Source organism: Panthera uncia (assembly GCF_023721935.1).
Source record: "Panthera uncia isolate 11264 chromosome A1 unlocalized genomic scaffold, Puncia_PCG_1.0 HiC_scaffold_17, whole genome shotgun sequence".
Classification (NCBI taxonomy): domain Eukaryota; kingdom Metazoa; phylum Chordata; class Mammalia; order Carnivora; family Felidae; genus Panthera; species Panthera uncia.
The window spans coordinates 31,829,464-31,851,872 of NW_026057577.1; the positions used below are offsets into that span (position 1 = coordinate 31,829,464).

General features: G+C 44.5%; 1 protein-coding gene across 6 annotated transcripts in view; it reads right to left on the reverse strand.

Moving 5' to 3' along the window:
* SIL1 (SIL1 nucleotide exchange factor) overlaps positions 1 to 22,409 on the reverse strand; it is a 288,984-nt gene that overhangs the window by 207,639 nt on the left and 58,936 nt on the right. For 2 of the 6 annotated variants that reach the window (XM_049649324.1, XM_049649323.1), the window contains exon 1: positions 11,415 to 11,539. The exons of 2 other annotated variants lie outside the window; for them this stretch is intronic. Coding sequence is in view for 2 of the 4 variants with exons in the window: in XM_049649311.1 (XP_049505268.1) it covers positions 11,415 to 11,495 (81 nt within the window). In the remaining 2 variants the exon portion in view is untranslated. Of the gene's footprint in view, positions 1 to 11,414; positions 11,559 to 22,409 lie in introns of those variants that run through there. 2 more of the 6 variants (XM_049649311.1, XM_049649318.1) reach the window with 2 other exon arrangements.

Consider the following 22,409-nt stretch of genomic DNA (forward strand, 5'->3'; position numbering starts at 1 on the left):
GACAAATAGCCAGTGTCTCTAACGGAAGTGATTACCCTGGACAAATGCAGGGGAAGCTAAGTAGTACTGAAACACACTGGTCTCTCAGGACTGCCTGTTTATTTCACCTCTTATATGAGGACTTTTAACAGTTAACATTGGGTTTTCTCCCCAGAAGCTTAGGAAAGCTGATGATTCACCCAGGTGCACAACAGCTGCTGGGAAGACCTGTGGGAAGGGGCCACCCGGCAAAGGCAGGCTTTGTATGGTGAGAAGGGTCTCCCAGGAGTGCCCTACATGCCAAGCCATATGTTGTCAGGATATTAATCCAAACCCATCTTGCACACTTTACAATGTTTATTTTACTCTCTCTGGGATGTGCAGCATTAAATTATATCCAAGAACAACCTGAGTCCTTCTAGTTCTACTCCACCCTTACTTCTTTGCTAAAAAGATTTGTAACCTGGAAACAAAGCCCTCTGCTTAATAGCAGCAATAATACTCAGCAAAGAAAAGGAAACAAAACTGTTAATTCAAGCTTCCCTAAAAGATATGGCCCCAGTGGAGCCTTAGTTTACCCTAACTAGGAAAATGGAGAAACCTACTACTAACCACTTTTTTCCAGAGAGTCCTAAGGGGGAAGGCCCCAAATGAAACAGCTCTGGAAACCTCTAAGAGAATTCCAAAAAGGAAGACTACCTCACTGACATTAAGATCTAAAAGCAAGGGGCAGGAACATGAAGTAAGGCTACCTGGATTAGTCACAGCCCTACCCTGACAAGCTGTATGACCCTCAGTAAGTAATTTAGACTCTCCAAACCTCAATTTTTCACCTCTATAAAATGGGGATGTTGTAAGAATCAGATAAGATATTTGAAAGTCCTGGGGCGCCTAGGTGTCTCAGTCAGTTAAGCATCTGACTTCCCCTCAGGTCATCAACTTGAAGTTCAGGAGTTTGAGCCCCACCTCAGGCTCTGTGCTGACAGCTCAGAGCCTGGAGCCTGCTTCAAATTTGGCGTCTCCCCGTCTCTCTCTACCCCTCCCCCGTTTGCATGTGCACACATGCTCTCTCTCAAAGAAATAATAAACTTTAAAAAAAAAAACATATTTGAAAGCCCTTTAAAAACATGAACATATGTGAAGCCTGACTGTTATTCCCAAGACTTCTGGTAGAGAAAGCCTAAGACACTTCTGTGAAACAAAGAAACAAGGCTGTCACCTCCAAGGGACAGTCTACAGTAACTGGTTCTAGGTGTTTACAGAGAGCACACAGTGAGGGCAGAGTGAAACGTTAAGAGGAGGCCATACCTGGGTCTATCCAGTGATATTTGAAAAAAATACTAACAGAGACTTCTGGGAGGCTCAGTTAGCTAAGCATCCAGACTCTTGATTTCAGCTCAGGTCATGATTTCATGGTCATGAGATCAAGCCCCACATAGGGCTCCTCACTGAGCATGAAGCCTGCTTATGATTCTCTCCCTCTCTCTCTCCCTCTGCCCTTCTCACACGCACGCGCTTTCTTGCTCTCTCAAAAAAAAAAACCAAAACGAAAACAAAAAACAAAAAACTAACAATATATGCACAAAGCTTGTATACAGTGAAAAATAAGTCTCCCTCCTTCCCCACTCCCCAGCCACCCAGGGCCCCTCACCAAAGACAACCACTCTTCAGTTTCTCATGTATTCTTCCAGAGGTAATCAATCAGCTTGCTTCAGTCTCAGATGGAGATACCACTGGTGGCAACACTTTCAGGACTAAAACGTAAGTTTGCCAAGCAACTAAGCTATGCCAGAGGCCCTTAGGGACTATGAAAAGAACAGGGCAGCCAGAGGGTAAGATATTGCCTTGCAAAAGCCTCCACGAAGGTACAGATTTCCTCCTGGCTCTTATGCTACTTTGCCCCTTGGCCAACCACATCTAGGCAATAATTCTGTACAATATACTTCCCTTTCACGTATGCCAGTTCACCCAGAACTCCTCCTCAGAGAAGCCATTAACAGGAATGATCCCTGGGACGTTATATCAGGCTGACCACCAGGCCCTTAGCAGGAGACAAAAACAAGAACAACCATCAAACTTGCCTCAGCAGAGGCCGGGCAATAGGGCAAAAATCATACAAGTCTCTAGGTCATCATCTTTCTAGGGACAGTATGCAAGAGGGGCGCCTGGGTGGCTCAGTCGGTTAAGCGGCTGACTTCGGCTCAGGTCATGATCTCGCGGTCCGTGAGTTCAAGCCCCGCATCGGGCTCTGTGCTGACAGCCCAGGGCCTGGAGCCTGTTTCAGATTCTGTGTCTCCCTCTCTCTGACCCTCCCCCGTTCATGCTCTGTCTCTCTCTGTCTCAAAAATAAATAAACGTTAAAAAAAAAAACAAAAGAACGCAAGGGAGGATGAAGCAAAACACAGGTGGTCTCTGAAAGACTTGACTCAAAAGACTAAGTGACTACCCACAGAAAATTACAAGACACCCTTAACCAAAGCTAGGCTTTCAACAAAACTCCCTCAAAAGCTTTCAGGTTCTATCTTCTGCTCCCTTTCTTCTTCTGTAAGGAATTTAAATATGTCACAAATGCATAGCCTCGATGTCAAATCTGGACCAGATATGTACTCTGGTATTCCCTGGGGATTTCACATAAAAATGTGGACTTTTGGCTTCTCTTGTAATAGGAGATGATGACACTAGAGCCACACTCACTCATGACAACAGGCTGAGTAGCAGCTGCTCCCCATGAACACATGAACACTCCAGTTTGACACAGGCACACCGTTCCATGTTGCTCACACTGACTGTTCCCTACCTGGCCCTGAAAACACCTTTGAGTTGGAGACCCCTGGCCAGTGACCAACACGGGAGGCTGATAAATTGGTAGGCACATCAGCTGACAAACAGCAGGACTCTCTCATTCACAAGTACTTATGAAACACGCTCTACATGCCAGGAACTGTGCTGGGGGCTGGTACACAAAGAGGAATGAGGAATGCGTTTTCTGCCCCCACCCCCCACCCCCAGCTCTGGGAATTTCTAACCCTGGTGGGAAGGTAAGACTTACACAAAAGGCTCTGGGAGTTGAGCATGCCAGACTCACTGTGCCTAGTGTTCAAGGAATGCCTCAGCAAAGAGTTGGGAACTGAACATAACTGTTACCATTTCTCAGCTTTCACATATCCCTTCATTCAACTAGCATTTATTGGTGTCCATGTTATACTCAGCATTATGCTGGAGATATAAAATAAGCACAGGCCATGTCCTTGAGAAGCTCATATTAAATAAGAGACAAAATAACTAACCAGGATAAAGTATGCTAAATTCTATAATCAAAGTGTTGCTATGGGGATACAGATGAGGAGGTATGACACAAGACTCACTGAAGAAGGCAGCTGTGAAGCTTAACTAGGAAACTAAGGAGAGGGGACTCTGAGCAAAAGCACTGGCTGAGACACTAACAGGAGTCATGTTTAGAGGATCACGTGGGCCAGTTTATCAAGAGCAAAGGGTACATGTGGTAACAATGGAGAACATAATTAAAGTGGTAGGACAAGGATACACTGTGATAGGCACAGAACATCAGGACAACTAACATATTTGGAATTTATTCAGCAGCAGCTAGGGGGTGCCATTGATGGCTTTTTAGAAAGACTCTTCTCCAATCAGGACTACATTTAGGAAGACTGCAAAGGGCAGTGGTACACAATGTCCTAGAGGAACATTGCATATAGGGTATAGAAGGAGGCTCCCATAAGAACTCAGAAGCAGGAAAACAAGGGAAGCAATAAGACTACATCAGAAAGATACTGCAGAGGCTTGCCAAAAAATCTAAGACAATAGCATTTCTCTGAAAAGACTCCTCAGTTGTTTTTTCTTTTTCTTTTTCTTTTTTTTTTTTTTTTTTTTTTACCAATTCAGACCAGTCTTCCCCACAAATAATAAGGTTTTACCCTATTTGTTTCATTCAGAGATGTAAGGCACAATCTACAATTATGGTACTCAGGTTTTGTTTAAACATCAGCTTGAGATCAATATAAAAACGGGTAGTAGCTTCAAGGGCTTTTTCCCCACTCGCATCCCCACTGCTACACTGAACTAGTTGTCAATCTCAAAGAGAGTCAACTTGAACACAAAATCCAGGTGAGTGTATTTGACTGTGCCTGCCTGACCTTGCACAAGGACCAGAAATGGGCATACAAATCAGAAAAAAAGCTGTGACAGAAGTCAAAATTCCCCTAACAAGCTAATTGCTTCATGTCTGGCTGAAGAGAAGGCAAGAGACGAGGAAAACATACTGTCAGAGGGCCCCAGGCAGACTCTGGACAGCCAGCCCTGCTCCATTACATCCCCATGTCAGACAATGGCCAGGAAACAAGGCCCACTAGCCAGGGCAGCCAATTAAAGACAGCACCAGAAAGGTGAGAACTAAGCCAAGTAAGAAAGAAGATGGCAGAGACGCTTCAAAGTTCCCTGCTATTCATGACTTTTAGTTATTCAGCATGAGCTAGCTGTGACTACTGATATGAATAATCAACCAACAAAGGAGACAGACAATGATGTGATGGTTAAGATAATACTCGCTTGGTCAACCCAACTTATCCTATAACCAACTCTTGGGTCAAGAAATAGAAACTACAGTTGTTGACATGACTGAAAATACAGAGAGGAAGCACTTTCCATTTGTATTCTCTCAATTCTCAAGACAGCTTCAAGAGTAGCTATTACTATTCCCATTCTACAGATCATGAAATTAAGGTTTAGAGAAAATAAGTAACTTGTCCATGATCTGACAGCTAGTAAGTAAACAGCAGAGTATGAAACCAAGTGAGCGGATTCCAGAATTTTTTAAACCTCTCTGACATACCATTCATTCCCTCACTCTTTTTTAGTGACGTATTACAGATTTTCTTGGATCACCAGATAAGGTCCACTGGTGCATTGGCCCCATTTTTACAGAACACACTCAGAACAGCCTGGCCTGAGCACTTTTTCTTTGTTTCTAAAATAGGGGGAAACTTCATATCTATTTCCTCTGGGGTAAGATCAACAGGAAACTCACTTGAACATGAATGGGAAAGAAATCAGCATGACAGCCAAAAACCTCACCAGTGAGGGTTCTAAGATAAGGAATAAGGCAGTCAGTAGAGGTGGGGCCTTCTCTTTCCTTGGAGACTTTTTTCCCCTCCCTGGAGATTTTTTAACTGCAACAGCATCTTGCATCTTTATAAGGCTTTAAATAATGTTAACAACTTCTATGGCCACCCTCTGTGAACCCTCTGGCTTGAGTCTCAGCTCTACCAATAATATCCTGATGGTTCTAAAAAAGGTATATAGCCCATTTCACTTCGCTGGAGTTCAATTTTGTCATCAGTAAAGCAAGAAGTCACCAAATCCAAAACTCAACCACTGGAAGATGACAGAACCTGAAGGCTATCTACTGACTCTTCACTCACCTAACCACAAACAGTCATTCCTTGGATCTGAAACAGACCCAGCCCTGATGTTTCCAATAAAATTGATATAAAGACCCCTAGAATGATCTCTTGCAACCCATAAATACCATGATTTCAGACTTGAGCAGCTGGGCCCAAGGACAGAGACTGTGCTTCAGGAATACAATCAAACCCACTTCCCCATGACTAGGGATGGGGAGAGTCAAAAAAATCAACCTTAAATACCTTGCTTAGGAGCTTGCCCCTTAAGTTTCCAATGTCTGCTACCCACTGGATTCAAAGTGTGGCCAATCAATGTTGTCTGTATCGACTGTCCTACTTTATGTTACTTCCATTGAACTGAAGCCTGCTAGTTTTCTTGAGTATGGTCAGATGGCTGCTGACCCCTTTGGTCAGATGGCTGCTGACTCCCCTTGGGACCCTCACAGAAAAGAGAGAGGCAAAAGCATGAAACTATATACAGACATAAAGACATGCCCATTTAAAAGTCCACTGGTATGAGCCTTCCTCACATGACTTAAGAGAGGCATCTGTGATTCTTCTTTCAGTTTCTATAACTCCTTCCTGTCATAAGACAGAAGAGGCACACTACTTGCAAAAAGGCAAGTAGCAGGACATGGATCAGTTCACTGATGTGATATTCCTCTACCCGGAATGATAACAGGTAATGAAAAGGCACACCCACACCCTCAGTCAAGACACAGCCAACAAGCAGACCTCAGAAACATACCCCTTCCCATTTTTCTGTGGATAGGACTGTGACATGGGCTAAACATCAGACACTACCCAAAGGCTCCAACTTCTTGGTACAGGAACACGTGAGCCAACACAGCAGACACAGCTGTGAAAAAAGAAGGCCAAGGAGGCATCAGAGAAACAGATGGTAAATGGAACACCTCAAAAGTCCCAAGATTTGGAGGAAAAGAATAACAGTAAAGAGTAATTCCAGCCCCTTTAAAGAAGTCCAGGAAGGGGCGCCTGGGTGGCTCAGTTGGTTAAGCGTCCGACTTTGGCTCAGGTCACGATCTCGCGGTCCGTGAGTTCGAGCCCCGTGTTGGGCTCTGGGCTGATGGCTCAGAGCCTGGAGCCTGCTTCCGATTCTGTCTCTCCCTCTCTCTCTGCCCCTCCCCCATTCATGCTCTGTCTCTCTCTGTCTCAAAAATAAATAAAAAACATTTTAAAAATTAAAAAAAAAAAAAAAAAAGAAGTCCAGGAAAAATTATTCCTCCTTCCACCTCCACACATATTCCATTTCTTCTCCAATTCTCTCAACAGCATTAGGTTTTGAACCAGACAATATGGAATAATTTCAGAAAGGGACAAAACAACTTCTGCTCTGAATTACTAGGAATAGCAGTAAGAAAAATAGAAATGAGATTCTTACTAATCCTCATGTTTACAAGCATCTAATGGCCAAGTTTCCTGAGCCTGCTACAGACTTTATGCAACAGGCTCAGCGATTAGAAACAGCTCACCTGGTTGGCAGATGGAACTAGGAGGGACATATTCACAGCTTAGACCCTCCTAAAGGCCAACCAGCTCAAATCTTTCCATGAAAGCCCTTAGCTATTGCCAGCCATCTCACAAGAAGTAAAATCAGACTAGGTGACAGGGACACTAGCCCTAAAGCATCCCATGCTGGAAAACTCAGCGAGCTCTTCAATAGCAGGATCTCTTTCCCACTTTAGTGTCCTCAACATCTTGAATTGGGCCTGGCACCTAGGAGGCCCTTGTGAAAAGAAGGTGAATGGTCAAATGTCCTGCTGATGACAACAGACTCCTGGTGAGAGGAGGATAGCACTCAACAACAGAAATCACTTTGGAGTCAAACTGGGTTTTAAGGTCAACAAACTTTTTGACCTTGGTCACATTACTTAACCTCACTGAGCTTATTTCTTCACCTGTAAAATGGGGTAACACCAACGATTTTATAAGGCTGATATCAAGTATGCATGAGATAAAGTTCTCCCCTGGGGCGCCTGGGTGGCTCAGTCAGTTGAGCATCCGACTTTGGCTCAGGTCATGATCTCATGGTTCCTAAGTTCAAGCCCCACGTCAGGCTCTGTGCTGACAACTCGGAACCTGGAGCCTGTTTCAGATTCTGTGTTTCCCTCTCTCTCTGCCCCTCCCCTGCTAGCACTCTATCTCTCTCTCTCAAAAATAAATATTTAAAAAAAAATTTTTTTTTAACAAGTAAAAATAAAGTTTTACCCCTTTCACTAGTCTGGTGTTGGTGTGGTAATAGCTGGTCTTCTAGATATAAAACATGCCTTGGTGGCTGTTTTAGACGATGTATTTTCAATGAAGACAGTATCACCCCACTGCAAGGTGGGGGGGATTGATTCTTGGGTTAGAAAAATCTTAGATATTTTAAGTTTATGGTCCTCCAAAGGGCCACAGTACATAAACAGATACATAGAGTATCGGTGGTATTAAAATTTCACAGGGGGCGGCAGGGACAGGGGGGACAAATGGGACAAATGGGGGGGGTGTCTCAAAAGGTGATAATGAACAAAAGGTTGACAATCACTTCATTAGATGTCTGAAGAGCTGACCCAGTTCCTTTAAGAACCTGACCATGCTGGCACCATGATCTCACAGGTCCAATCTCCAGAAATAAATGTTTGCTGCTTAAGCACCCAGTCTATGGCGTTCTGTTACAGCAGCCCGTAACTAAGAAGCTTCTCCATGCCTAAAACACCAAAATCAAGGGCACTGTAAGCAGAACGAGGACAGACTTAGCCAACCAACACAATCACACCATTCTCCATGTGCTGCCTGGTGGAACCCAAAAGAACTACAAGTTTGAGCTGAACATAATTCTTTTGCTCCTGGTTCTGTCTCCAAGGTGGAAAATAGCACAAGAATGGATGCCAGGTGTAAGCCCTTCCTAAGTCAGTAAAATTCTGGGAGATTCTTCACATGTGTCCTGAGCAGCTTCTATCTTTTACAAGGTTTTTATCTCAAACTCAATTACTGTTGATGCTAGGAATCAGGGATTACCCAAAGCCCACGTGAATGGCAAGGGCTATTCCCCTCCTCCTCTACCCAGCAGTGAAGCCCTTGGTGAAAGAAAATGAAGAAAATGGTAGGATATTGCCCCTTTACACCACATGTAACTAAAACAAGAAGCTCTATGTTGTGAAAAACTAAGGCCTCCAGCTTAAGGCTAACTCAGAGAAGAATAAAGTATTCATCTTTGTTCAGAAAGAGAAAAGATTAGCCTCACAAGGACAGGTCTCCAAATTGACACCAAATCCAGGAGTTAGAGATGCCTGTGCTACAGAGCGTGGTCTAAGAGCCAGCTGAGGCCCCAGAGAAAAATCCCCAGGAACACATGACCAAGGGGCTAGCATTGTAAGAATGGTCAGAGTAGCTCTCCTGAAAAGAGGCTTACTCCAAGAGACTGGCAGACAGCCTCTGCAGCACAACTTGACTCACTTAGGAAAGGACAGAAAATGAATGAAAAAGAAGACAGAAGTAGGATGAGGTCAGAGCATGAATCCACAAAGATAATGAACAGAAAACTGGAAGGCATATACCTATTTGGAAAAAGGTACAACATGCCTTTAGAGACTCATTTTTCAAAAAATATTCTCATTAATAGCAAATCTTCAATCTTTGATGGCATAAATATTTATTGTATTTCTAGGTCTTTAATGTGTTCCATTCATTTAATCACTCTTCCAAGTAAGTATCTGCATTTTTTTAAAGGATTTTACGTTTAAGTACAGTAATCTCTACACACAACATGGGGCTTGAACTCACAGCCCCAAGATGAGTCGGATGCTCCACCAACTGAGCCAGCCAAGTGCTCCAAGATTCCCATTTTTAGGCAGTGGAAAACTGAGCCTAAGAGGTGACTTGTCCAAGGTCATATGGCTAATAAGTGATAGACTCAGATTCAAAACTAATGTTCACCACACACCAAAAATGTATTATGTCCACTTCAAAAGAACTGTTTACTCATCTGAAGACAAGCTAGCTAACAAGGTTGCTTAACCATACCATTTGGGGTTAAAAAAAAAAAAAAGTATAGTATTATGTATTAATGAAGTTGATCGCTAACATAGTTCAAAAATGTCTCTGAAGACTATTTCAGATGTGGATTTTCAAAACTGCTTTGGGGGGCGCCTGGGTGGCGCAGTCGGTTAAGCGTCCGACTTCAGCCAGGTCACGATCTCGCGGTCCGTGAGTTCGAGCCCCGCGTCAGGCTCTGGGCTGATGGCTCGGAGCCTGGAGCCTGTTTCCGATTCTGTGTCTCCCTCTCTCTCTGCCCCTTCCCTGCTCATGCTCTGTCTCTCTCTGTCTCAAAAATAAATAAAAACATTAAAAAAAAAAAAAACTGCTTTGGACAGCGACATCACTTAAGTAAATCCACACTTCACCAGTCACACCTACATATACCACTCTAAAGGAAAACAACACTCAAGAAGCACTAGCATGTTTGTTACAAAACCCATTTTGTTGCTTTTCAGTTTTGCTTAATTAGTTTTTGTGTGTCAGTGAAACACACCAGGGCTCAAAGTTGTCCTCTGTAGAGAACTGAGTAATAAATAGCCTTCAAAGACATCAGGGAAGGCAAAGAAAGCAGGAATCCAAGAACAAGACAACTTTTCATTCTGGGTTACCACAGCTGTACTAATACATCCCCCATTCCCACCATCTGTAAAATGGGGGCAATAAGCCTTTTCTGTAGCCAATTTCATCATAACAACACATGTATCAATTAGCATATTAAGTTCATTAAATAACCCAAAGAAAAGCCAAAATAAACCCGACGTGGCAACACCCTCTTAAAAACCTAAGGGCCATGTTCTCAACTGATCCATGTTACACAAACATCAAACCTAATATCCTCCTACCCCAGCTCCTATCAAAATCCTATCCAATCCCCAAATGTGGCTATATTTTCATCAGAAAATAAAGTAAGTTTGGGTGCTGTGAGAGGTAAAAAGACACACCAATATATACCAAAACATCTTTTACACTGTCCAAACACTCTTAGTGTTTACAAACACATCACTTTCTTTTGTTAGCAAACCTGGAGGATTCGTTCTTCTGCCTACCCACTCTGGGTTAATCCTCCAAAGCAGTTTGTGGTTTTGTTTTATTGAGGTCAGAAAGCCAGATGAGCTTGAATCCAACTGACCACATACCGGTGGGGTGGGGTGTGTGGGTGGGTGGGTGGGTGGGTGTGTGTGTGTGTGTGTGGCATCAACCGGTCCTCTAGCTTCTACTGTGAAAAGAAACCCCACACTGGCTTCTCTGGTGCCAGGCATTTCCTGACTCCTGTTCTTTCCCCGCCAGAACCCCATTTCAGGGGCTCAAATGTCACTGGATTCCCTCCAGTCTTCTAAAGCGTAGAATCTCAAGGCAAGGATTTAAGGACCACGTGAATCAGAAACGCCGGGGAAGCACTGAAGGTGCCCATGCTCCACTTTAAATGAAATTAGTTACTAAAGCCCAGGGATGTACACAACTTCTTAGTTGATTTGAAAAACAACAAAGTCTGTAACCTGTACTTCAAAGGCAAGCCTTCGACCTACCAGGAAAAAGGAAAACACAAGATAGGAATGGAAACACGACGCGAGTAGAGGGCAATTCCATATGGTGAATTCTTGGCCTCTGCCAAGAACCAGAATTTCAACAAAGGAGCAGTTAAATGCAGAAACTGAGGGTGGGAGAAAGGGAACAGATGCAGAATCAAGAGCTAATCTCAGAATCCCCACCGCCTCATCTGGCACTTAATAAGAATTACTGGAAACTCTTCGAGCACAAAAGGTAGGGAAGGCGACTCCTGGGCTGAGGCCAGGGCCCACTTGGATGTCCCGTTAGGGAGGGACGAGATGTGCGTGTGACGGGGACAGGGAGGGGATGTGTAGGGACCCCGCAACAGTGCTGGGAAGGCGCCGGGGCCGCTGGTGGGAGGAGGCTCGGACAGCGCCCTGAGCCCCCCGCGCAGCTCCAGGGCCGAGTGGCCCTCACCGCCCCTACCTTCGGCTTCCCGCCCGGCAGCCGAGGGGCAGACACAACCCCCACAATTCCAGGCGGCTGCAGCGACAACCAGCTCCCCATGCGCAGACGCCGCGGCGACCTTCTGAATCTGTGAGCGCGCACTTATTACGTCACTTCCCACCTCACCCAATTGCTGCCTTCCAGGATGACGAGCGGCCGCCTCCCTTTCTTTCCTGCTCTCTCAGCTCTTAAGCCCCGCCTCTCTCTCCCCCGCTTCTGTTAAGTCCCGCCCACTAACGCACACGTTATGAGGCTGGTTTTCAGCTGTAACCCTTCGCCAGCGTGAGACGTCTGAAGGAGATCGCCGCGGGGCTGATTTTGCTTCCAAGCTAGACCAAAATGGGACTTCGAAGTTTCATTTCTGATTTTCCAATACTGTAATTTCTTTCTAGCGGAAGGAACATCAGAAGGAAACCAGCGGACATGAGAAGTAGAAATAAATTAAGCTGTTGCCACTCAGTGTGGAATAGATAAATCCGAGACTCTTAAACTGTAAATAGTCCTTTGAAAATTCCTGCAGAGAGGTCACCTATAAGTCGTCTACTTTATGTGCTTATGTATTGTGTGAATTAAAAACGACCAATTATTTTCAAAGTACCCTACAGCTCAAATGCTGCTAGAGCACTGAATATCTTATATGTGCCAGGTGTTGCATATATATATATATATATTTCTCAAAACTTCCTGAGATCAGAACAGCCATCCGTTTTTTATAGGTGGGGAAGCTAAGGCTCAAAGAAGTTGAAGAACTTGTACAAAGTCATATAGTCAGGAAGTGGTAGAACTGGGAATGTAAGCCAGATTTGAGTGCCTCCCAAAGTCCTGTTCTTTTTCTATAAGACCTTCCCCTTGACCAGAGTAGTTTAACCTGCTTAGTAAAATGGAGTGCTCCCTCAGGCCCTGAGAGTCCAGACAGTGATTCCTGGTCAATCATGAGTGGAGAAAAGTACAATCCAAACAAGCAGTGACTTTCCCCGAACAGGTATTCCCCAAGAGCAATCCACCTGTCTCAAGTTTGTTTGTGGTTTTTTTCTTCCATTTTTGAGGTATAATGTGGGCTTCTAGTAGTTAATATACTTTCTTGATTATGTTTACTTCAAACAGATGGGAAATCGCACCCATGAGCAAACTTCGGTTTGCCTGGGGAAGGAGAACAAGCCTCTGGGCAATAGTGGAGTGGGTAGTGTCAGTTTTTAAGAAAGGTCTAGAGGGGCGCCTGAGTGGCTCAGTTGGTTGAGCCTCTGACTTCAGCTCAGGTCATGATCTCATGGTCCGTGAGTTCAAGCCCCGTGTAGGGCTCTGGGCTGATGGCCAAGAGCCTGGAGCCTGCTTCTGATTCTGTGTCTCCCTCTCTCTCTGCTCCTCCCCCCTTCATGCTCTGTCTCTCTCTGTCTCAAAAATAAATAAACGTTAAAAAAATTAAAAAAAAAAAAAGATTCTAAGGCTACAAAAACACACATATACATCACCCATGCCACAAAGTGAGTGTTCAATACATGTCAACTATTGACATTGGTGTTGCTATTGGGAACTGGTTCTTGTGAACCCACAAGCTCTCCTTACCTGTCCCTACATTCAGTCACAGTTCAGCAACCCAGCACTGGGGAAAGGAACCAGAACTTTTGTTCTGAAATGACCCAAAGATACTTGCCTGCCTGTTGGGGTGCCTGGGTGGCTCAGTCGATTGAAGGTCTGACTCTTGATTTCAGCTCAGGTCATGATCTCACGGTTCCTGAGTTCGAGCCCCACATCAGGCTCTCTGCTGTCAGCATGGACCCTGCTTCAGATCCTCTGTCCCCGTCTCCCTTAAAAATAAATAAATGTTGGGGCGCCTGGGTGGCGCAGTCGGTTAAGCGTCCGACTTCAGCCAGGTCATGATCTCGCGGTCCGTGAGTTCGAGCCCCGCGTCAGGCTCTGGGCTGATGGCTCGGAGCCTGGAGCCTGTTTCCGATCCTGTGTCTCCCTCTCTCTCTGCCCCTCCCCCGTTCATGCTCTGTCTCTCTCTGTCCCAAAAATAAATTAAAAAAAAAAAAATTTAAAAAAAAAAAAGGTCTACATAGGACACTTCCCTAGGACTGAGTGGGAAAGGACAGAGAACAGTTCACTTTTTCCATGGAACACCCAAGAGGCTAGCAAGAGTAGCCCAGCAATAATTCTAGCTTGTGTCACTTCCTAGTAGCATGAGGATAAATAATAAACGTTCAACAAATATCTATTACATCAGTGATAAATTACAGAATGAACATATAAAGTACAATCAAGCCTGACATGTTATAAAAAGATACTAATAAAGTGCTACGAGAGTATTATGCTTATAAATAGAATAAGCTCAAATCTTATAATAGAATGAATAAATAAATGCATGGGCCAAGAAAAGAGTCCAGCTGGACACAGAGCTGCCAACATTCATAGGAACCTGGCTGCCTTCTTGGGACAGCTCTAATCAGTTGATGTGTAGGGGAAAGAGAAATTCTGAATCTCCCCAGGCCTCAAAACGAAAAGACCTGAGAACCTCCTTCCCAGGAGAATTAGCTCTGATCTCAAGCCTTCTCAGCTGCTAAAATCAATGTGCAGGACTGGGCCTAAACAGCCCCTACTTTCATGGCCCCCAAACAAGAAGAACCACTGTAAAGGTGGGAAGTTTGAGGTCCAGGGATGGTGGGATGGTGGGTGGTGGGATCACAGAAATCTCTTCTCTGTTTCCATGTATTACTCTTGGAATTGAGCAGAAATAAGTTTAAATTTTTCTTTTAAATAAGTAAATGACAAACAAAAAGCCACCTCTTCTTGCAGCTCTATTGGAGAGCTTCCAAGATCCCTCTTCCACTCCCCAGAAGTGCAAAAGTTTGCAAGAGTACAGAGCCTGAGAAATTACCTTCAACCTGACCACCACCAATCAAAGGAAACCACAGCACCCATACCCAGAGCCCTGCTAGGCAAGAGATTTAGATGATCAATTAGCCTTCCTCAATGAGGAAAATGTGTTGAGTAGATCATTTCTCCTCTCATCAGCCTTTCTCAATTAAGCTCCCACAAACCTGATACCCAGTGTGTGAAAGCATTTCTGGCAGCAGGAATTGGCTCCCTGCTCCCTCTGGATTGGCCTAGAATATTGAGTATGGGGAGCAAGAGCCCCAGCTCTGTCTCATCATCAAATTGTCCTGTCCTGCTTCCTCTTCCTCTCTGCACCCCTCCCCCTCAGCTTTCACCATACACTTTAAATCCTTCTGCCAGAAATCCTTCCTGAACTCCAGACATTTTATTCACTTGAACATGAGTACCAAACTACATGCCAGCTGTTGGCTATGGGGATATAGCTGTGAAATAGTACCACTGGGTTCTTACCCTTAAAGAGCTCAGGGTTAGATGAGAGATACAGAAATGTAAACAGATCAAATCAACACAGTCAAACAAGGACTATAAAACAGAAATATTAACAGAACTATTAGAATTGGCCCACTTAGGGGCACCTGGGTGGCTCAGTCCATTGAGTGTCCCACTTTGGCTCAGGTCATGATCTCGCAATTCGTGCCGGGCCTGGAGCCTGCTTCGGTTCTGTGTCTCCCTCTCTCTCTCTGCCCCTCCCCTGCTCTCACTCTCTCTCTCAAAGGTAAATAAACATTTAAAAAAAAAGAATAGGCCCACTCAGTTCACACGGCTGTCTTTGTTTCCAAATCCCTTATGTGAGTAAAACTCTTCCCCATTCATCATCTTGTTTGCTCCAGACAGCCCTGTGAGACAGGGCAAATTTTATTCCCATTTTACAGATACAGCAAAACTCTTTGAACTCATCAGATCTGTGCTGCCCAATATGATAGCCAACAGTCACATGCAGTATTTAGGTTTAAATTAATTAAAGTGAAATAAAATTTAAAACTCAGTTCCTGAATCACACTAGCCTCTTTTCAAGTACTCAAGAACCACATGTGAATAATGTCAACTGTATCAGACAGCATGGATTATAGAACATTTCTGTCATCACAGAAAGCTCTTTTGGACAACAGCACTTTAGACGTCCTGAAAGTCAGTCAAGGGCAGGGATGTGAATGAAGCCAGAGCTCTCAGTGTTCCCAGACAAGCTGAATAGAGCTGCCAACATGGATTAAGCAAGAAGCTGAGGGGCACTGCCAAGGAGACCAAGAGGAACTGGCCATCTGAACCAGGGTCCTCCACTTCTGGGCTGCACACAGATGGAGTGGGTAGCAGCAACCAAGGCAGAATGGAAACCAGATGATCTCTACACTGAAACCTGGGCACATCTCAGCCCATATAAGCAGCTTCCTTGGTGGAACTCCAGAATTCTAGGTATCTCTACCCCAAGAGACCTCAAGGACCCCAGTGACTATACTTTGCTCTGTCTCTGGTTCATTTCTGAAGGCCTCATTAGCAGAAAAAGAAAAATAACAAAATGCCCCCTGCAAAAGGGATATGAGGCCTCTGTATGGCAGCCTCTCACCTGCTAGAAGGCCTTGGCAGCTCCGCGGGGCTTCAGCCAGAAAAGGTCAGTAAATTTAAGCTGCAATTGCTCTCAGCTAAACAGGCGTCTCTGGTTCAAAGGAAAAGCACTCAAAAGAAGAGACCTAGAAGACAGGCAAGATTTCAAAGGGTTCTCACCAAAAAACTACCACTGAGGCCAAAGCAAAACCCCAGAACCATGATTCTGTCTCCAGAAACACCTTCAACCACACACCTACTCAGGTACACAAACATGTGACACAAATGCACTGCCTGCAGGCACCCACAAAGGCAGCAAACCACAGGAACACATATACACACAGGGCAAAGGTACAGCCCTGTTCCTGCTATCCACTGCTGCACAACAAAGCATCCCAAAACAATAATCATTTATTTAGCAGGTTGGGCAGGGCTTGGCAGGGAAGAATCAACCCTGCTCTGTGTACTGTCAGCTGGTGTGGTTCAGTAAAGGCAAGATGCTCACTCACATGGCTGGAAGTTGATCCTGGCTGTCAGTTGGGACCTCAACTGGTGCTGTCAGCCAGGACACTGACAAGCGGCCTCTTTTAGTAGCTGCTTGGCCTCCTCACAGTTTGGTAGCTGGTTTCCAACAACGAGCATCCCAAGAGAACAAAACATAAAAGTGCCTGGTACTTTAATGATCTACCTTCAGAAGGGACATAGCATCATTTATGCCATATTCTGTTGGTTGAGAGACTCAGAGAGGTCTGTCCACATTTAAGGAGAAGGAAAGAGAGACCATCTGTCTATGGGAAAAGTTGACATATTGTAAAGAGAACACATGGGTTGGGATATATCGTTGCAGCCACCTCTGGAAAAGAGCCACAAGCCCCACACCCTGGCACAAACACCCACAGTCGTACACACATCTTACACATCCAAAGTCAAACACAGGACACAGACAAGTTTACACATGTACATAAATTAAAACATTCTGCATTTATACACATGAACACTGTCACACAATGGTATGGACTTTACCACAAATATATTTCTTACATAATTACACAATTAAATGTGTCTAGTGAAACATGAAAACATACCATATAGAGTATATTGAAAATCAATCAGACACCATCAGGAAACCAGACTGGGAGCAGATGGAGTATAACCTAGGTGTGAGCTGTCCCTCACCCTGTTCCATTTCCCCACCAAGAACACATGGCTGCAGGTATCATAGAGATGATAGAGGAGAACATTAATCCCACACACCCCACAGCAGATAACCTGAAACCCCTCTTGAGCACTTCTTTCCTCCCAAGTCCCTGTCTTACCTCTGTCCCTCCATGGATCATTTTTTATCTTTTCTTTCCCTTGCATGGTACCCAGTCAGCCAGTTCACATATCCTTCTCCAGGATTTTCCCTCAAGCCTTCCTCACCCTTTGGTCATACAGAGCAGTTCAGGTTTGCCCAGATCCATGATAAAAGGCTGATGTAAAGAAAGACAGGCAGGGACAGGAGCTGGAACCAAGGTGGTCTGAAGACAGGCTACACTGTCATCTCTCCTTCTCATAGACCACCAGTCCTCTTGCTCTTGTCTGCATCACATCAAGATATCTGACTGGCCAATACAGTTTAACTTTACATTCTAAATTTGGGCTGAGTTAAGTTGACTGGAATAGTTCACTTCAGTCTCTGCCCACCCCCACGCACACACCTGGAAGACCCCTAAGAACAAGGCTACTGCAGGGCTGTTGTAGGGCAGCCTATGGGTCCTCTCCTGGTCCAATCTGTGCCGACCCCTACATAAGGGCCAGGGCTGCTTCTTCAAGCAGAGAGATGCAGAAGGGATGTTGTCTGCTACAGGATCCTGGGCATAACGGGTACAGTGACTGGCCATGCCTGCGCATGCTAGCACAGTCCTGGGTCAGCAAGTCAATAAGGGGAGAACAACTCCTCTGACACTGTCCCTAAAAAGGTTCCCAAGCACCAGAGCTTTGGGAGATCATGTGTGGACAATAAGGCTTGCTGTGTGGCATGACTCAGAACATTAGATCATCAAATCCAATACCACTGGGGCACCTGGGTGGCTCAGTAGGTTGAGCATCTGACTCTTGATTTTGGCTCAGGTCATGATCTTGCAGCTTTGTGGGTCCAAGCTCTGCATCAGGCCCTGCACTGGCAGCACAGAGCCTGCTTGGGATTCTCTCTCTCCCTCTCTGCCTCTCCCTGTCTCGTGCTGCCTCTGTCTCTCTCAAAATAAATAAACTTAAAAAAAAATTCAATATCACTGTCAGCAGAGAGCCTGGATTCAGGACTGTGGAGCAGTTTAAGAACCGGCTTCAGAATCGGACAGCTCAAATTTTGACTGCTCCTCACTAGCTAAGCAAGTTGCTTTAACCCTAACCTACCTTACAGTGGTGTTTCCTTATCTGTAACATGGAGGTAATATTAGTATTTCCTTCAACAATTGTTATGGAGATTAAATGAGATAACATATGTAAAGCATTCAGCACAGTGCCTGACACAGTAAGTGCTGAATTGATCTTCTTCTCTCTTCTCTATTCTTCTCCATGCCTGTTGGTTACACATACATGGTGCTAGAAGCTGGGTAAAGTTAAATCACACACAAATACACATGTGGATCCTGCTTTATATCCCCACTTAGTATTCTAATTATTCCACTCCCAGACCAACACACACCTTATACATCATGCCCAGGCTATATATGAGCTTTTGCGGAAAGGGTGGAAGAAGAGGTATTACTCAGGCAGACAAACCCTTCCTCTTGTCACAAATAAGACACACATGAGGGGTGTCTGGGTGGCTCAGTCAGTGAAGAGTCCAACTTCAGCTCAGGTCATGATCTTGCAGTCTGTGGGTTCGAGCCCCGCATCGGGCTCTGTGCTGACAGCTCAGAGCCTGAAGCCTGCTTGGGATTCTGTGTCTCCCTCTCTCTCTCCCCTTCCCCGACTTGTGCTCTGTCTCTCTCAATCTCAAAAATAAATAAACATTTAAAAAAATTTTTAAACAAATAAGACACACATGAAATGAAAGGTATGGGAGTATCTCTGGAACAGAGGGTCTTGGGAGATCTTCTGGAGAAGGCATACTGTATTATCTGAGCTGGATGAAGATGACAAGCTGAATGTGGTTTTTCTCAGCAGCATCTTTATTGCTCCATATGTTGGAGCACACAATGGGCCAGCTCAGGCGACAAGGGGCCGGCCACACACAACTAATCATTCTTATTTGTTTAGCTAGTGTGGCTTCCCATCTCCCCATGGCCTCTACAGAGACACCCAGAGTGGGAGGCATTGGCACCAAGATCATTATGGAATTATGAGACTGATTGAACCATCATGAGAGCCACTCTAGGGAAATAAATCTGCCCTGGCTAGAAATGGATTGCATAGCCACAGGAACCCTATTCCAGTCTCCTAATGTCTGCTCCTCAGTAACTGGCAGGGGTAAGAGATGGAGAATGGAGAAAAGTTGAGGAGCCTTCCTCCAGGGCAGGGTATTTAGGGGTTCTGGCCTTGTCCACTGCCCACCCTGGGCAACAATGAGAATAATAACAACATTAAACAGAACTTTACAGTTTATAAAGCTTTCTCATGTACGCCTTTTAATTCTCACAGAAATCCTTTGACATACAGATATAACCTGAAGTTCAAATACTCTGAGAGATGTAGCACAGTGCTGGGACCATACATGTCCCTAAATGAAACATGTGGAATAGAATGATGCTAAGGATCCAATTAGACCCTTTATTCTAGCTCCGAATCTAATACTTTCATATCACAAATAGGTCAGATTCCGCCTATTACAGTATGTCCATTAGTTAACAAATTTATTGCATTCATGTGATAGGTGCTATGCTAAGAGCTAGGGATTTAACGATAAGTGAGCAGACTTAGTCTGGAAGTAGATTAAAGTGGTCTCAAATTCTTTGCACTCCCATCATTGAGAGGTATAGTATATATCCCATCCCTTTGAATCTAGGCTGGCTCCCTTTGACTCGAGATTGCTCTGACCAATAAAGTACAGAAGTGATGCTATTCAGTTTTAAGCCTACTCTGAAAGCTTCCACTTTGGTCTCTTAGAGCCCTGAGCAGTTCTGCCATAAGTCCAACCACCCTGAAATAGAAACAGCATGGATAGGGAGAGGGGCTCAGCTAAGCCCTGACTTCCAGCCACCCAGGGAAGATACCAGACATTTAAGTGAAGCCTTCTTGGACCTTTCAGACCAGACCAGCATCCAGTCAAGTGCCACTGAGAGGTCCCGGTCACCATCACATAGAGCAGAAGAATCATCTAACCAAACCATTCCAGAATTCCTGGCATGTAATATCATGAGCTATAACAAACTGACAGTTGTTTTAATCCATGAGTTGGCAAAATTTTCCTATAAAGGGCCAGATAGTAAATATTTTAGGCCTTGCAGACCATGTACTATCTCTGTCATGCGCTGTCATTGTTTTGTCTTATTTTATTTTGTTTTTAATAACCCCTTAAAAATGTAAAACTAGGGGCGCCTGGATGGCTCAGTCTGTTGAGCATTTGACTCCTTGATTTCAGCTCAGGTCATGATCTCAGGTTCATGGGACTGAGTCCCACATTGGGCTCTTTGCTGACAGCACGGAACCTGCTTCGGATTCTCTCTCTTCCTTTCTCTCTGCCTCTCCCCTGTGCATGAGCTCTCTCTCATAAACAAACAAACAAACAAACAAACTTAAAAAATGTGAAAAGGGGGCGCCTGGGTGGTTCAGTTGGTTGGCGTCTGACTTCAGCTCAGGTCATGATCTCACTGTTGGTGGGTTTGAGCCCTGCGTCGGGCTCTGCACTGACAGCTCAGAGCCTAGAGCCTCCTTCAGATTCCGTGTCTTCCTCTCTCTGCACCTCCCCCCTCGCACTGTGTCTCTCTCTGTCTCTTGAAAATAAACAAATGTTAAAAAAAATTAATTAAAAAAAGTTTAAAAAAACATACTTAGTTTTCTAGTTATACAAACACAGGCTATGAGCTAGAAGTGATACATGGGCCCTACTTTGCCAAACTCTGTTTTAAACCACTAAGATTTTTTTTTTTTTAATGTTTATTTTTGAGAGAGAAAGCGCTTGCACCTGCTGCACGCCCGCAAGCAGGGGAGAGGGATGGGGGAGAGATAGGAAAAGAGGAAGACAGAGGATCCAAAGAAGGCTGTGCACTGGCATCAGAGAGCCTGAAGTGGGGCTCAAACTTACAAACCGTGAGATCATGACCTGACCCGAAGTAGGATGCTTAAACAACTAAGCCACCCAGGTGCCCCTAAACCACTAAGATTTGAGGTTGTTTGTTACCTAGACAGCTAAACAGGACAGTCCTTTTCTCCATGATACTAAAAAAAATGCAAGTAAAACATAAAACAAAAAATATATAATTAATCAAATAACCACATAAAGGAGATGAGCCAGGCACAATGGGACTTAATGCCACTGAGGTTTTTAGGAAAGGCATCCCTCAAGTGGCAACATTTAGGCTGAGATTTGAAGGTTCACTAGAAGTTTGGAGGTGAAAGGAGCAGAAAGAGTATAATGGCCGAGCCATTTTGCTTCAGTGTGGGAGCTTCTGACCAGCAATTCTAGTTCCAGAGATTTCTGCTGGAGTGGCCAAGAGCCCACATCACACTTTCACTTCTTCCTCTACCTAATTCTTCTTCTGCTTTCTTCCTTGCATAGGTGTTGCTCCCTAATAAACATCTGGAACCCTAAAGTCTGTTTTAGTGCCTGCCTTTGGAGAACTGAACCTGGGACACTTGCTAAAACAAAAAGGGAATTTATTTACCTTTGTAATTAGAAAGTCCCCAGGTGGAGTCCTGGGTTTCAAGCAGAACTTGATTCAGAGCTCCAACAAGGGTGACTAACATGGACACAGGGATTTCAGTGCTAAAACCAGGAAAATCCCAGGCACACAGGGATGATTAGCTAGTCTTGCTCCAACGTGTAACCAGGTCATGATGTCTCTTCATTTCTTCACTCTGCTTGCAGCTAGGTTGGATGATTCAGTCTCAGACTCTACAGGTAAGCAGCTCCAGACCCTATATTCTCTCAAGTTGGAATCCTACAAGAAGGGAACTAGTTTAGTCCCCTCATAGCTCTAGATGGTTGGATTCATTTGTACTGGCTTTCATCAGCCTTCTTGAGCCATGTGCCCATACACTTTATTTCTAGCTTAGTTTTTTTTTTTTTTTAATTGAGACATAATTCACATACTATAAAATTCACCCTTTTAAAGTATGCAATTCAGGGGCACCTGAGTGGCTCACTTGGTTAAGCGACGAACTTCGGCTCTGGTCATAATCTCACACCTCTTGGGTTCAAGCCCCACGCCAGGCTCTATGCTGACAGCTCAGAGCCTGGAGCCTGCTTAGATTCTGTCTCCCCCTCTGTCTGCCCCCCACTCCCTGCTTGTGCTCTGTCTCTGTCTCTCTCTCTCAAATATAAATAGCCATTAAATAATAAAATAAAATAGTAAAGTATGCAATTCAGTAAAAATAAATAAACATTAAGGTATGCAA